The following is a 14,963-nucleotide window of genomic DNA, read 5'->3' on the forward strand; positions in this document are numbered from 1 at the left end:
AAAAAAATAAAATAAAATTTGTCTGCCTCACCACTGCTTAAACACCTCAATGGACTTGGCTAAAAATCAGAAGTCACTAGAATAGCATTCATGCTTTTGTCTCTTCTCTCATTTCTGTACCTCACACATCCTTGATTCCCACCATACAAACTCATTCTATGCCTTTGGGCCTCTGCTCATGGTGCTGCCTCTATCAGGAATACCCTTTCCCAGGACTGTATCCTAGCTTCTCACCTTCCACGTACCAATCCAACCCTCAGGTCTTCTGGAAATCCTTCCCAATCCTGGTCATGGACACTCTGCAGAGTGCTCCTTCAGCTATCCTCTCTGGGAACCAGGCAAAGGCTGTGTCTTAAGTCTACAACCACAGCACAGTGCCTGGTGAGCATCATAAGGGGTTAAAGGAATAAATGACTATCCCTTGGATTTTAAGGATCCCAAGTTAGACAATTGTACACTCAATTCTACAACTTCTGGGCCATTCTCACTGAAAAGCTAAGAGCACTCTCAGAGGCCCATTTCTGTAGCTTACACTTCAGGTGCCTATTCATGGGTGAGTGAGTGGTTGAGCATCTCAATGTCTTGCTAGTGCAGAGATGCAGTCTTTAAAACCCTTCTTCAGAACTGGTAGGGAATATCAGTGCACATTTGGTCTAACACCCTGTGAGGTTTAACACCAGCAACAGAAGAGCAATTCTGGAAATCTGTGATAACGGCCTTAAGGAGGATCAGTAGTCACACAGATATAGTGACAAAAGAAAGGACTTAATTACTTTAGACATTTCCCACAGTTGGAATGAAAAGTGTAGTTTCCAGCTAATGAAAAATACATTCAAACAGAAAGTTCCATTTGTGAGGCGTTTACCAAGGTTTCAGTTTCTCTACCAGATTGCCTGCTCTATTCTTGAATTGTCAAAAGAATTCAACAGAGCAATTACTGAAAATCCACTCACATAGTTGTAGTAAGAATAAAATAGCAAGCATTTATGGAGCATTTCCTTTGTATTAGGCACTGCCCTAAACCCTTTCACATATACTAATTTATTTCCCACACCAAAAACTTGAGGTTTGGTGCTATAGTTAATCCTCATTTTATAGATAAGGGAACAGAAGCATCAAGAGATAAAGCAACTTTGTGATAAAGATCACAAGCTAGTTGCTCTGGCTTCAGGACCCACATTCATGATCACGTTTCCAGCATGGCAGGTACTGTTGTTCAGCTGGTACAGTTCACTTGCATTATAGCATCACACCCACCCATTCCCCAGGTACATGCATTTCAACAAGCTCTTCAGAGCATCAGGTTTAACAATCACCAGTACAGCATAAAAACACTAAGTTTGGAGACAAAAGACATGAAACTATGTCAAGGCTTTAACATCCCAACTAGCCAAGCCAGAAAATTTAAAAGCTATTATATTCCTCTTTGTTACATGAAGAGATTAGATTAGTTTCTAAGAGACTTTCTAGATCTGTAACGGTTTACTCGTGAATAACAAGAGGTGTGAACATTAAATGTATTAGCAGAGTTAGACACAGAAACCTGAAAGTCCTACTTACCCTGTTTACTGTGGATGCAAGAGCCTGCAGAACGGCCACTTTATCCCTAAGAATGAGAACCACAAGTTAACCCTCACCAGGGTTTTCACACTCACAAAAAGAACAAGTGATTCTCCTCTCAGAATGAGCTGGTCAATAACCAAGTTCAGGTCTCACTAAAGCCTGTTCTTACATCTCAAGATCACAAGAGTAACAAGAGAAAGCTGTCTAGTTCTTTTGCCTAAAGGTGGTTAGTACTATGCTTTGCCTACCTTCTGTACCTAGCTACCCTAAAACCATCACCCAGGGCTAGGGATTTCCACCCTCATCTCACAAAACTGTATCTATCCTGATCTTATCTCCTCCCCTCCGATGCACATTCACTGTAGCTTTCTGGACTGCTCTTGCCTTCTTTATCTAAATTGGTGGCTCTTAAATCAGCTATATATGAGAATAAATTACATGCTATACTCAAGACCTGAGTCAGAACCTCCAAGTTCCATGGAGAACTGTGACATGCATTACTACTGAATTCCCAGGTGGTTTGGACACACCCTTCTAATTTAGAATGAATGTCTCAACTATATAACCTTTATAAGAATGTCAAGCCACTGTCCACTGCACCTATGGGTACAGACCTCTACTCAACTACTGGAAAAGAAGATTTCATCAGAATAACTGACAATTTGGTTTGAAACATTTTACGACTTCTGTTAGATTTTGTTTCATTTCCAAAGGGGGAAAAAGAGTAAAATTTAATAAACCAAAAATATTTTTCTAAAAAAACTAAGCAATAATAGAAGTCATTTGAAAATGAAAGTACAGGAAATTTTATATTACATCAAGGCATGCAGATATATAATATCCATTGGGTTTTTTAATACATTTTTAAAAGTCACATTTATGTAATTTCAGCAACAAAAGATATTCTTTCACCTTTGAGCATTCCCTAACAAAACTTGCACATTTCAGTCTTATAACAGTCTCCATAACATACTAAATAAATAACATACTTCATGACATTCAGACTACTCACTAGTTCTCTCTCTCTCTTTTTAAAATGTTTTTATTGATTTCAGAGGAGAGGGAGATAGAAACATCAGCAAGGAGAGAGAATCATTGATTGGCTGCATCCTGCACGCCCCCTACTAGGGATCAAGCCCAAGAAACCTGGGCATTGAGCCTGAAACCCAGGCATGTGCCCTGACTTGAAATCGAACCGTGACCTCCTGGTTTATAGGTCAACTCTCAATCACTGAGCAACACCTGCTGGGCTAGTTCTCTTTTTTAAAGGGTTATTTTAAACAACCTCAATGAATACATTACCCTTAAAAAATAAGTTGGAACATTACAGGTTATGCTAAAGTATATGGTATCATCTTGTAGCCCTTTCCTACCCCACTCTTGAGTTTGCTGTATTTCTGGAACTTTGTACAGTACTTTTACACACACATATCACCATAAAAAACATATATTGTGATTTTGTATATATGCTTTCTAAGTTTGACTGTACTATACATTTGACTACATAGAAATCTAATTTCTTTAAATGTTACACTGTAGCCCAGCCTACGTGGCTCAGTGGTTGACCATGGACCTATGAATCAGGAGGTCACAGGTTCGATTCCCTGTCAGGGCACAAGCCCGTGTTGCGGGCTCAACCCCAATAGGGGGCGTGTGGGAGGCAGTCAATCAATCTCTCTCATCACTGATGTTTCTCTCTCCCTCCCTCCCTCTCCCAAAAATCAATAAAAACATTATAAATGTTACATTGTGCAATAACTACTTTTATTATCTACCTAGTTACTGATGGGCACTTGGGTTGGCTCAACTTGGTATTATTCTCAAGTTATAAAGAACTTTCTCATTCATGTCTCTGAAAGTATATTCAAGTGTTCCTCTAGAACAGTGATGGTGAACCTATGACACGCGGGTCAGAGGTGACACACGAACTCATTTTTTTGGTTGATTTTTCTTTGTTAAATGGCATTTAAATATATAAAATAAATATCAAAAATATAAGTCTTTGTTTTACTATGGTTGCAAATATCAAAAAATTTCTATATGTGACACGGCACCAGAGTTAAGTTAGGGTTTTTCAAAATGCTGACATGCCGAGCTCAAAAGGTTCACCATCACTGCTCTAGAATGTCTAACCTGTAAGGTATACACATTTTAAATTGTGATTCTGGCAATTTTCCTGCCAAGTATTGTCCCAACTATATATGTTGACTGCCCTATCAACAAACTTGAGCACCCATTTCTCCACATCCTTTCATAAGCCTAGTTACCTATATATTGATCATAACTGGGCTCCCTGCTGGCCCTAAAATAACTATACAATTCAGATTAGCCTGTTCAGAACACTGCTTTTATAATGTCACATTCATTATGAAAACTCACAATGACTCTCTATAATCTGTCAGGGTTTTCTGTGGCACCTGAAGTGCTCTGGGAAATCACAGCCTCCAATCACGCTTCACCTCTAAAATAGGGCAACAATAACTTGTAGTCCTTATGGCTTCTTCCAAGTCTAAAAGCATCAATCCCTGAGCCTGGAATTCAGAGGCTCTCTATCAGAGAACCTCTATCAATCACTTTTTTGCAAAGGGACAGACAGTAAATATTTGAGGCTTATGAGCTACAAGGACTCTGTTACAACTATTCAGTTCTGCCAGTGTAGCATCCAAAGGGCCACAGAGCATGTATTAGCAAATGAGTGAGGTTGTCTTCTAAAAAATTTTTAATTGACACTGAAATCTGAATTTATGTAATTTTCACATGTAATAAGTCTTGTCTGTTAATCCTCACCTGAGGATATTTTCTTCCATTGATTTTTAGAGTGAAGGGAGGGCGGGCTAAGGGAGGAAAAGAGAAACATGGATTGGTTGCCTCCAGCACGCAATTGGCCCAGAAAGGCCCTGCAACCCAGGTATGTGCCCTTGACCGTGAATCGAACTAGAGACCCTTTGGTGCACAGGCTGATTCTCCCATTGAACCATGTCAGCAGGGGCTAAAATAGTCTTATTTTGACTTAACTATAAAAAAATGTAAAAACCATTCTTGGCTCATGAGCTGTAAAAAAATTGGCCTTAGTTTGCTGAACAATGCTCTGTATCAACTCTTATTTCCCCTATTCTAACAGAGCATTTCACAGGCCTGCCGGCTTGGCCTCTTCCCACATGACATGATCTTGTTTTCTGTATCTGTGAGTCTCATACTTAAGGATTCATGAGAATTACTCCTAAGAATATGCTTTATAAATAAAATTCCTAGGTGACTCTGATGCTAATAAAAGAATCTTATCCGCTTTAAGACACAGGTAAATTTCTACACTTTTCAATCAAACTCACCTTGGTTATTGCAATACAACCCCTCTTGATTTATATATCCTGTATTGCCTTTAATCATGTGTATAAGTTATGTACACAAGTAATATGAGTATAAAGTATAACTATGCATAGGATTGGAATAGATCATAGGCCATCTGAGCAAACCCTCCAAAAACTTTTTGTATTCCCTGAAGTAGCTTCCTCAGGGATAGAGGCTGGTAAAATGCTTTGAACTTGAATGTTATTCAGGAAAATGACTCATTCATGGATATGTTTATTTCTACTCTTATCTTGGTTCTGATTCTTGTGCCAGGGAAGACAGAAATAAACCTCAATATATTAAAATACTATTAGTAATTAAGTTAAAAGCAGAGTATAGAACAGAACACTTACCAAATCAATTCTATTAAACTAAATACATACATATAATTTATATAAAAAATGTCATACCCCAGAACTTTAAAATAAACAGCTATCATCTACAGAGCTCTGACAATGTGGCAGGCATTAACTGAATGCTTACTTAATTCTTTGAGGTAGGTACTGTCATTACCCACATTTTACTGTAGCACAGATTAAAATAATTTGCCTCTGAGTAGTGTGATTACTAAAAATCTTGTTTCCTTCTGCGTGTTCTATTTATCCCAGACACCTTTTGGCAATAACCATTAATACTTCTGAAATTTAAGAACGTTTTTTTGCTTTTTTTTGTTAATCCTCACCTGAGGATATTTTTCCATTGATTTTTAGGGAGAGTGGAAGAGGGAGGGAAAGATAGAAAGAGATGTGAGAGAAACATCAATTGGTTGCCTCCTGCATAAGCCTCGATTAGGGCCAGGCAAGGGAGGAGCCTTTAACCAAGGTACGTGCCCTTGACCAGAATCAAACCCGGGACCCTTCAGTCCACAGGCCAATGCTCTATCCACTGAGCCAAACCAGCTAGGACTTTTAAAATTAACTTTAGTCTTCAGGTCATACTCAGAAAAGATCTGGCTTTTTTTAGGGAGCTTTTAAACACATTCAGTAGTATCATTACTATAAGAATTTTTGTGAAGAAGTTTTAGTTCTTATGTATTCAATAATTCTTGAATAAGCAAGGCAATTTGCTCAAGGATCTATGAGTTAAAAAAGCTAAATTTTGCAATCCACTTCATTCATTTTATTTTAACTTATTCAAGACCATAACGATAATTTTGTCTGCTCTCCCAACCATGAGAATTCTCTTAAAAAATTATTCTAGCCCTAACTGGTTTGGCTCCGTGGATAGAGCGTTGGCCTGCGAACTGAAGGGGCCCAGGTTCGATTCTGGTCAAGGGCATGTACCTTGATTGCGGGCGCATCCCCAGTGAGCAGTGTGCGGGAGGCAGCCGATCAATGTTTCTCTCTCATTGATGTTTCTAACTCTCTATCCTTCTCCCTTCCTCTCTGTAAAAAAGTCAATAAAATATATTTTTTTTAAAAAAGAAAAATTATTCTAAAGAAATTATTCTCATAATTACTGTTATGTAAACATTAACTGGAACTCAGTTCACAAAGTCTTTTAATTCTTAAGTAAATCTCATTCCCCATTCTCTCACTACTTTCCACCTTCCTGTTTTATTTTCTTCTAAACTTCCAAGTTTTTCCTCCCTCAACTGTTCTCTTCCCAAGAATGCTCTCCATTGCTGTCACTGAATCCTTACTTACCAACGTTTTGCTCATAATAAGCACTCAACCCCTTGATGAATAAGTACTGACTAAACACTCACCAAGTTTTCCTTTTTGGAATGACCACTTCTTCAATCCCTTAATATGAAAAATAAAACAAAGTGAATCAATTTCCCCATACTAGTACTATGAAGAAGTACAGTGTTAATACACAAATGGAAATATTTCAATATATTTCTATATACCTGTTATATCAGTTCCCTCAACCTTTGGGAGGGCTGCACTTCCAGAATAAAACCTGCAAAAAAATAAATGTCCTCAAGTTAATAATCATTAATGGAGTTCTCACCTCCACCTATGTGCACTTTGCACACAAACTTCCCAGTTTTCATGGATCAAAGTGAGATAATTCATGCCAATGTACACTGAGAGGGCATGGCCTCAACACGACATTCAAAACCATTACAAAAAAGATATAAGATATGGGCACAATATGGTCACAATTTTTTAGATGAGGTAATCACATTAAATAAAGTCAGGGGAAAAAAGGAAAATTTTAATAGCACTTAAACAATTGAACAGCTGATTTGAAATATAAGGGACTTTCAACTTTGGAAATCCAAAACATTAAAGTTAAGAAGGACAAGATAATGAGCTAATTTTATAGGACAATGTCCTAGTAATAATTAAAGTCTATCCACCTAAAGCAATTATGAAGTTATTTTCATTTCAATCCACTTCAATGAGGAAAGTACCAAATCAAATATGTATGTCCTAATTTAAACGTGGAACTTTTTTAAAATTCAAAATGTAGAATCATTGACCCATGACAGAGCTTTAAAATTTTATCACACTAAAAAGGTCAATATACCACCTAGATAATGTGCATTGTTTATCTTGTACACTGCCTTCCTAAATGGCATTGGTACCAATCAGAAAATTGTCAAGATGTGATTGGAAAATTACTTCCTCTACTGGCATCTGGTCTCAGACATCTTTTTTTTCTTTCAGTTGTTAATCCTCACCAGAGGATTGCTTTCCTGTTTCGAGAGAGAAACGTCTGTGAAAGAGACACAAACTGCATGTGGTTGTGCATGGAATTGCTAGGGGCAGAAATAGAATATTAGAAATTAACTATAACTGTAAGAAATATTAACCACGCTCTGTTAACCGTGATTATTCTTTTCTGATTAGAGAAAGCACATTCTAACCTCGCTGAGAGTCGCACGCCCCGAGACATGGGAATGCAGTCCCTGCTCCTGCCTATCTTTATGGAAAGATTTACAACCTCTGGCACACAGTCCCGGAGGCACCTGCTCTCATCTCAGTGACTCCCCACAGCCGGATGACTTGTAACCTGTAATGATTACCCCAGGCCCACTTTCTCAGATCTGTAATTCCTACTTCCCCACGTAATCTTGTCCTACCCACTGTAAGCAGTTAGCGTATGGAGGGGTGCAGAATAGATTTTTGTGGATGACCTGCTGCTCTCCCACACTGCTGGCATTACTGGAATAAACGCTCACATGATTCAACCCTGTCTCTGCTTCGTTGGCTCAAGTGGTGACAGGCATCCCGCACCCCGTGGTTGTCCCGTTACAGAACCTGCAACCCAGGTAGGAGCCCTTGACCCTAATCCAGCGGTTCTCAACCTGTGGGTCGCGACCCCTTTGGGGGTCCAACCACCCTTTCTCAGGGGTCGCCTAGGACCATCGGAAAACACATATGTAATTACATATTGTTTTTGTGATTAATCACTATGCTTTAATTATGTTCAATTTGTAACAATGAAATTGGGGGTCACCACAACATGAGGAACTGTACTAAAGGGTCGCGGCGTTAGGAAGGTTGAGAACCACGGCCCTAATCAAACCCCAGACCCTTCTGTGCGTGGGCCGAGGCATCTTTTTAAAACAATACTATTTTTGTTAAGGATCAACTCTTTCAAGTCATGCTTTTTTTTTTTTTTTTTTACATTAGGACACACGGAGCACTGTTGTCTTTGACAAGGTGAACATTCTGAGATGTCCTAAAGGTACAGCAGGCTGGAGAGTGAGAGAAACAGAAAAATCAGAGCTCATAAACTACCTTCAATTTGGAAACATCTTAAAGCGTTCTCCCTGTTCCTACTGGTTGCATGAAAAGGAGACCAAATCATTATTTTTTTAAAATTTGGGATGGGACTGCTAACAGCCATACTAACTAGAATGTTGGCTCCACGACAGAAGGATTCTAGTCTGGTCTCCAGTTGTAATTCCTGGGTGGGCCAGCCAACCCGTAAGTATCTTCCTAATGAACGCGTAGTGCTCTTTTCTCCGGAGCACGCGGCTACGAGAGGGCGCACGCGCATTCCACTGCGTCGGGCCTCGTCACACAGCTCCGGGGTGGTGGGGGGGAGAAGGGGACACACAGGATTAGGCTGACACCTGGATCTTCCCCGTGAGTTCCTCAAGCCTCTCTTACCTGCAACTAGGGGCCGGTTCACATGCACCTGTCCACCGAGCCGTCAGCGGCAGGCAAAACCTGCAGCGGACTCTCAGCCAGCGAGCCGAGGCCGCCGCCATCTTCGCTTTCTTCGCATTGCATGTCGGGAAAGCATGCGTTCCACCTTCTGGATCTCTGAGGGAGGGGAAGGTGGACCAGAATAGCCCGGCTATTGGCTGAGACGAAAGCAATCGTAAAATAGGGTACAAGCTCATGGTTTGAAACGCTTCGTTACGAAAGTTAAGTGCTCAATACGCCTCAATTGCATCTAAGAGATTTTTCTAAAACAATTATTTTAATTGTCTATATATTCGATTGTTTTCAAACTAAGAGGGCTAGTGAGAGTCATGAAAGTACCTTCCTTCCCCCCCCCACTCCCAGAGCGGAAATGGTCTCGTCCAGGTACATCTCATCCCAGCGAGCATTTCTCGCGCGCAAGCGCAGTTTAAATCACATGGCGGCAGCGGGTTCGTAGCTGTGTTGGGATTTACTGGGGGTGATTTGAACTTCTCTCTGGGTGTCAGAACTGGAAACTCACCTGGAGGATGTTGGGCTCAAAGAACATGCCCTGGCGGCGGCTGCAGGGCATTTCCTTCGGGATGTATTCGGCCGAAGAGCTCAAGTAAGTAGTTGGTGGGAAGCGTGCGGAGTTTGCCTCTTGAGGTTGGCGCCTTTATAAACTACTATTCCCGAAATGTCTTGCGTCCAGTTTATCTCCTGAGCCCTGGGTTGTCGGGCGCGCGGCCTGCCGGGACCCGTAGTTCCGAGAACGTCCTGGGCTGGCGCGCACTGCTTAGAGTTGGTGGGACTGCGAATGCGTTTGCTCTGAGCCTCATGGTATCCCACGGCTCAGCGTTACCCTCCGCCAGTCTTCTCGGTACTTAACCAGTGTTTGTGAAGTGACTGTAATGTCTCTGAAGCGGTTAGTTAAGCACATAATTAGTCTCTTGTCTATAAAATGATTATCCTTCACGACTCAGTTCAGGTTCTGTTTCTGGGACAAGTATTCTTCCTTACTTGATCAGTGTATTAACCCACTAATATTTATTGATTTTTCAGTTTTTGCCAGGCAGAGTGCTAGACGTTGGTGACACATTGGTGAACAAGGCTTTTATGCGAATGTTTCAGTCTCGTAGATGATTCCTCTTTTCTTTAAATCTTGGTGTTCCTCGCAGTTCTGTTCTTGTCCTACTGCCTTTCTTCTCCTAAATGTCATCACTTTGGTTTCACTCCAAAAGGGTACCTAGTTTAGTGCAAAATGGTCATTATTTTGTGACTGGGAAATAATTCTAGACCTGTCTTTTCCTGGCGTCTGGTTTACTTATTGGGCCCTTTCTGTGTGTCACCTACATAACTGTTTGTTCTACACCCTTCTTTCATCGCTACTACTACTACTTTAGGTCACACCCTCAATCTCTTGTTTGAAATGTCTTTTCTTTTTTATCTTACACCTGTTCAGTTCATCCTTCACATAGCTGTCAGTTATTCTTTCAAAGTGTAAATATGATCATGCTACTTCAAATGTGATTGAGGCAGGATAGGAAGAAGCTAGGAAAATTCCTTGACAAGCGAAATAAGGGAAATTGAGCAAAATAATTAAACAAAGCCAGACAATTTGAGCAATTTACAGCTAGCTAAGGAATCACCAGGTTTTATCTTCCTTGACCGAGTATACTTAGGAGCAAATGGTTTGCACATTCCAGACCTTCCTGGGGCATACCCACTAGATCTGTGCCCCTCTTCCATGATGTTTTTTAGAAATGAAACTATCAACAACAAAAAACCTGACCAGAAAATAACCCTGGCCCCTCTATAGCACATTCTGATGAATCAACATATTGAAGGACACGCCTGGAAAGCTGATGAGTATTCTATTGAGACTCCCTCCTGAGACCTCCCCTAGGATTTCCACTGGCTAAAGAAAGATAAAAAGCCTCAAGACAGAGGACCCAGCAGGCCCTCTGAGCACGCCTTTCTCCCTTAGGCTTGTATCTCTGCTCTCTCCTAAACTCTTTAGGGTCCCCAGAAAATTTGCAACCAGGGGAGCAGCAGGCAGCGGCTCGTCCCCGGGCTTCTCCCCTGAACCTGTCTCCGAGGCCCCCTTTTTCTCTGACTGTCCAGTGAGCTAACAGCAGCCCCACTCACTGATGTCACTGTGACTTTTACTTCTCAGCGAGGTCACACAGCCCATGTGGCTCACTTCTTTCCTAGAGTGTTTTTAAAAAGCCAAAGCAGCGCTGCCTACGCTCTCTCCTGTTGCTGCTTCTCTCCTAAGCCCTTCCTTGTTTCACTGTCATAGATGTACTTTCAAAATCACTTGGACTCATCCCTGCACCAGTCGAGAACCCACACACTCCTGGCTGCCCCAGGCAGACCTTGGTCATGTCACATGATCACGTCACCCGCAAAACCTCCCAGAGGCTGTGCGTTTCCCTCGGATTTGCAGAGGTTACTTTCTTTCTTTTTTTTTTTTTTTTACAACAGTAATTTACTTTTTAATATATTTTTATTTCAGAGAGGAAGGGAGAGGGAGAGATAGAAACATCAATGATGAGAATCATTGATTGACTGCCTCCTGCACGCCCCCTACTGGGAAATCAAGCCTGCAACCCGGGCATGTGCCCTTGACCGGAATCGAACCCGGGACCCTCTGATCCACAGGCTGACACTCTATCCGCTGAGCTAAACCAGCTAGGGCCAGAGGCTACTTTCTTAGCTTAGCCCACAAGTTTTGCCATGATCAGGTCAGTGCAGAGTTGCACATTCCAAAACCTGCCATCAGGTTTTAACATTTGGCCCTTTCGCCAGACTTATTTTCTCTGCATGCAATGTCCTCCTGTCTGTCTTCCCCCATCCCCGCAGACACCTGGACAGTATCTCTGTCAGGCTAAGCTCAACCTCATTTTCTAAGGTCTTTACCATGTGCTGCAGTTTGTGCTTTTTTATATTTCTGTCTCCCTCCACTAGCCTTGAGCTCCCTGTGTGTCTCATTTTTTTCATCAGCTCTGGTTGGATAAACTGGTGAGTGCCACCTCTGGTAACATTGGGAACAGTTGCTAGCCCAGAAATTCCCATTATATCATCACCAGTCATAGATACAATTTCATCCAAAAGCAAAAGTGTTTAAGTTGCTTGAATTAATAATAACAGTAATTGCAGAGTTTTCAAACAGGAAACTGCATGAGCAAATCGATATCCATTATGAACATTGTAGACTTATGTGTGTCTGGAGTTGAGAAATTTCAATAACTATGCTACCTTTTATTGTGCTGGTTTCTAATAGCTTCCCATCTCATTTGGAGTAGAAGCCAAGTCCTTAAAATGGCCTGGAAGGGCCATTCTGGTCCCTGAACTTGCCTCCATTCCAGCCATCCTGGCTTCCTTGCAGTTCCCATAGCACCATAGACACACATCCACCCCAGGACCTTCCTCCTCCTATAAAGACCTCTGCCCAGGTGACTGCATGACTTATTCCCTCATCTCCTTCAGGCCTTTGCTCAAGTTTAGTGAAGTGTGGGCTTTCCTGATTACTGGCCCACCCTGTCATCCTCTTTTCTGCCTTACTTTTATCCGCTTTCTGCCATTTAACAGACTATATGCTTATTTATTTTGTTTTTTTGTCTGCCTATCTTTCTCCAATAGAATGTAAGGCCCCTGAGTACAGGGAATCTTGTCTGTTTTCCAGCAAAAGTGTGTCTGGCACTTAGTAAGCTCTAAATAGGTATTTGTCGAGTACATGCATGTGTGGGTGAGGGAGCTGTCTATTCAGCACTTGGCACGTTCAGTTCTTACTGCCACCATTTGTGGTGGTGTCGCCAGTTACAGGAGAGGAAATTCAGCTTCAGAGAGCAAAGTGACTCTAGGAAGCAGCGAAGGTCATCCTCAAGCCCAAGTGTGTTTGTCTCAAGCTCTGTTCTCGTCAGTGGAATCCTTGCTGGTTGCCCTCCTCTCCATCCCATTCTGCCATGGTTAGGTGGCTTTCTCCTTTGCCCCAGCAAGAGAGAGGAACTTTGTTCCAAGCCCTGTATTTTACACATGTTATCTTCTGATCATCGTAATGAAGCTGCCGCATTGAAGAATTTTTAGGTGGGGGAAAAAAAAGATAAGTATTTTGTCCAAGGTTGTCTAGTTCAAGGTTGGAGTGGGCTCCAGGTTTGTGGTGAGAGACCACACATACAACACGGAGTTAGATTAAATTTCTCTTGTAACTAGCTTATCTGCAGCAAAGTGATCATGCAGACAAGAGCCACACCAACAGGTCTCCGTGTGGCCTCCCTTGGCGCTCAGTGATACCAGTCATGCAAGCGAGGGTCTCCTGGGTCTGTTCTTAGTTCTTGACGCACCACCATCATTTTATACTCAGCTCAAAAGTCACCATTGAGGCTTCATGAAAAGGAATGTTTATGTCAGTAGGGGGCCCTCTCTTCCCCATGGGGACCCATTCTCCAGTCGATTAGAGCATAGGACTTGATTCTTCTGCCAGTTAGCATAGGTCTGTGCTGGCCCCACCTGCCCACTCTTGTTCCATCATTGTAGGCTCTAGGCCAGGGAAGTGAAGTGGCATCTTACAGAACAGCTTACAGGACCAAAACAGCTTCAAGAAATACTGTAATAAAAAGTAATTAACATGACAGTTGGGTAGCATTTTTTTTCCTCCCTCTTAAATTTGGAAAGATTTTTAAAAAATATATTTTTATTGATTTCAGAGAGGAAGGGAGAGGGAGAGAGAGATAGAAACATCAGTGATGAAAGAATCATTGAATGGTTGCCTCCTGCATGCCCCATGCTGGGGATGGAGCCCACAATCTGGGCATGTGCCATTGGCTGGAATCGAACCTGGGAATCTTCAGGCCAACGCTCTATCCACTGAGCCATGCTGGCTGGGCTTGGGAAGGTTTTTAAGTGCTAAAACTTGGTGCTGGCTAAGACGCTACCGTTAGTCCACCTCTTCTGGAATGCAAGGTGCCGGATATATCAAGAGCTTCAAAATGGTTTGCACTCTTAGATTCATGGATCCATTCCACTGAGAAATGATTTTAATTTTTAGGAAATAGAAATTTGAATTATTCTATGTAAAAGTTTTTACATAGATAGGTGTCATAAGCTTACTTATAATAGAGTTTGGTTAAATGAATTATATTAATTGCCATAGAATGAAAGATTTTGCAGCTCTTCAGAATTATGTTTCCAAAGAATTTTTAGTGATGTAAAAACACTCAATGCTAAATGAAAATAGGCACAACCAAGTGATCCCAGTTATCATCTTTAAAAAAATGTACCCAGAGGATAAAAGTCTGTGAATGTTCTCTAGGTCAGCGGTCGCCAACCTTTTGGACCTTGTGGACCACCGGTGGCGACCACTGCTCTAGGTTGTGAGATTTGGATGATTTCTTTGTCCATGACTTTGTTTTCTAAAAAAAAAAAAAAAAAGGTAATGTAGTTTTGGTAAAAGTAGTTAGGCATCCTGCGGGAAACCCCTTTAAACCAAACATAACATACTGTGATGAAATCTTTAGTAAAGCAGGCTATATTTCTGCAGATTTGTGTTTAATGTACCTCAATTCACTATTTCTGCATACAAGGATTACTACGTGAGCTTTCGAATTAGTCTGGTCCATTGACTCCCTGTTCCCCATGTCCCCTCACCTCCTCCCTTTCTTGCTCTGTCACTTGGGTTAAATCACCTGACTGCCCAGAGCCTGCTTCCTCCTTAAAAACTGTGTATAGTGATGCCCATCTCCGGGGGTTAAAGTCAGTGCTGCCTCTAAAGCATTTGGCATGTAGTAGTTACTTAACTCTTTGAAACAGTGTACTCCAAGCATCTCAAACTCAAAGGCTAACACTAGCCAAATAAACGAGGCATGCGGCCCATGGGCCGGGAGTTTGACGTGCTTGGTGTACTCAGTGCAAGACTTGCACTAAGGCTGTTTTTTAGTGATTTTACTGCTCTTACGCATTCAG

The 14,963-nt window shown here is 41.6% G+C and overlaps 2 protein-coding genes across 10 annotated transcripts in view; one reads left to right on the forward strand and one right to left on the reverse strand.

The window, feature by feature from the left end:
* Positions 1 to 9,137, reverse strand: part of PTCD3 (pentatricopeptide repeat domain 3) — a 31,915-nt gene extending 22,778 nt beyond the window's left edge. For all 6 annotated transcript variants that reach the window (XM_036333924.1, XM_036333922.1, XM_036333923.1 and 3 more), the window contains exons 1-4: positions 8,982 to 9,137; positions 6,764 to 6,816; positions 6,620 to 6,656; positions 1,561 to 1,606 (exon numbers count right to left, since the gene is read on the reverse strand). In XM_036333924.1, coding sequence (XP_036189817.1) covers positions 1,561 to 1,606; positions 6,620 to 6,656; positions 6,764 to 6,816; positions 8,982 to 9,082 — 237 coding nt within the window. In that variant the 5' untranslated portion in view covers positions 9,083 to 9,137. The remainder of the gene's footprint in view (positions 1 to 1,560; positions 1,607 to 6,619; positions 6,657 to 6,763; positions 6,817 to 8,981) is intronic.
* Positions 9,138 to 9,444: 307 nt separating this feature from the next.
* The window catches only part of POLR1A (RNA polymerase I subunit A), a 78,040-nt gene continuing 72,521 nt past the window's right edge, over positions 9,445 to 14,963 (forward strand). For all 4 annotated transcript variants that reach the window (XM_036333916.1, XM_036333917.1, XM_036333918.1 and 1 more), the window contains exon 1: positions 9,445 to 9,624. In XM_036333916.1, coding sequence (XP_036189809.1) covers positions 9,548 to 9,624 — 77 coding nt within the window. In that variant the 5' untranslated portion in view covers positions 9,445 to 9,547. The remainder of the gene's footprint in view (positions 9,625 to 14,963) is intronic.

Source organism: Myotis myotis, unplaced genomic scaffold (assembly GCF_014108235.1).
Source record: "Myotis myotis isolate mMyoMyo1 unplaced genomic scaffold, mMyoMyo1.p scaffold_m19_p_14, whole genome shotgun sequence".
Lineage (NCBI taxonomy): Eukaryota > Metazoa > Chordata > Mammalia > Chiroptera > Vespertilionidae > Myotis > Myotis myotis.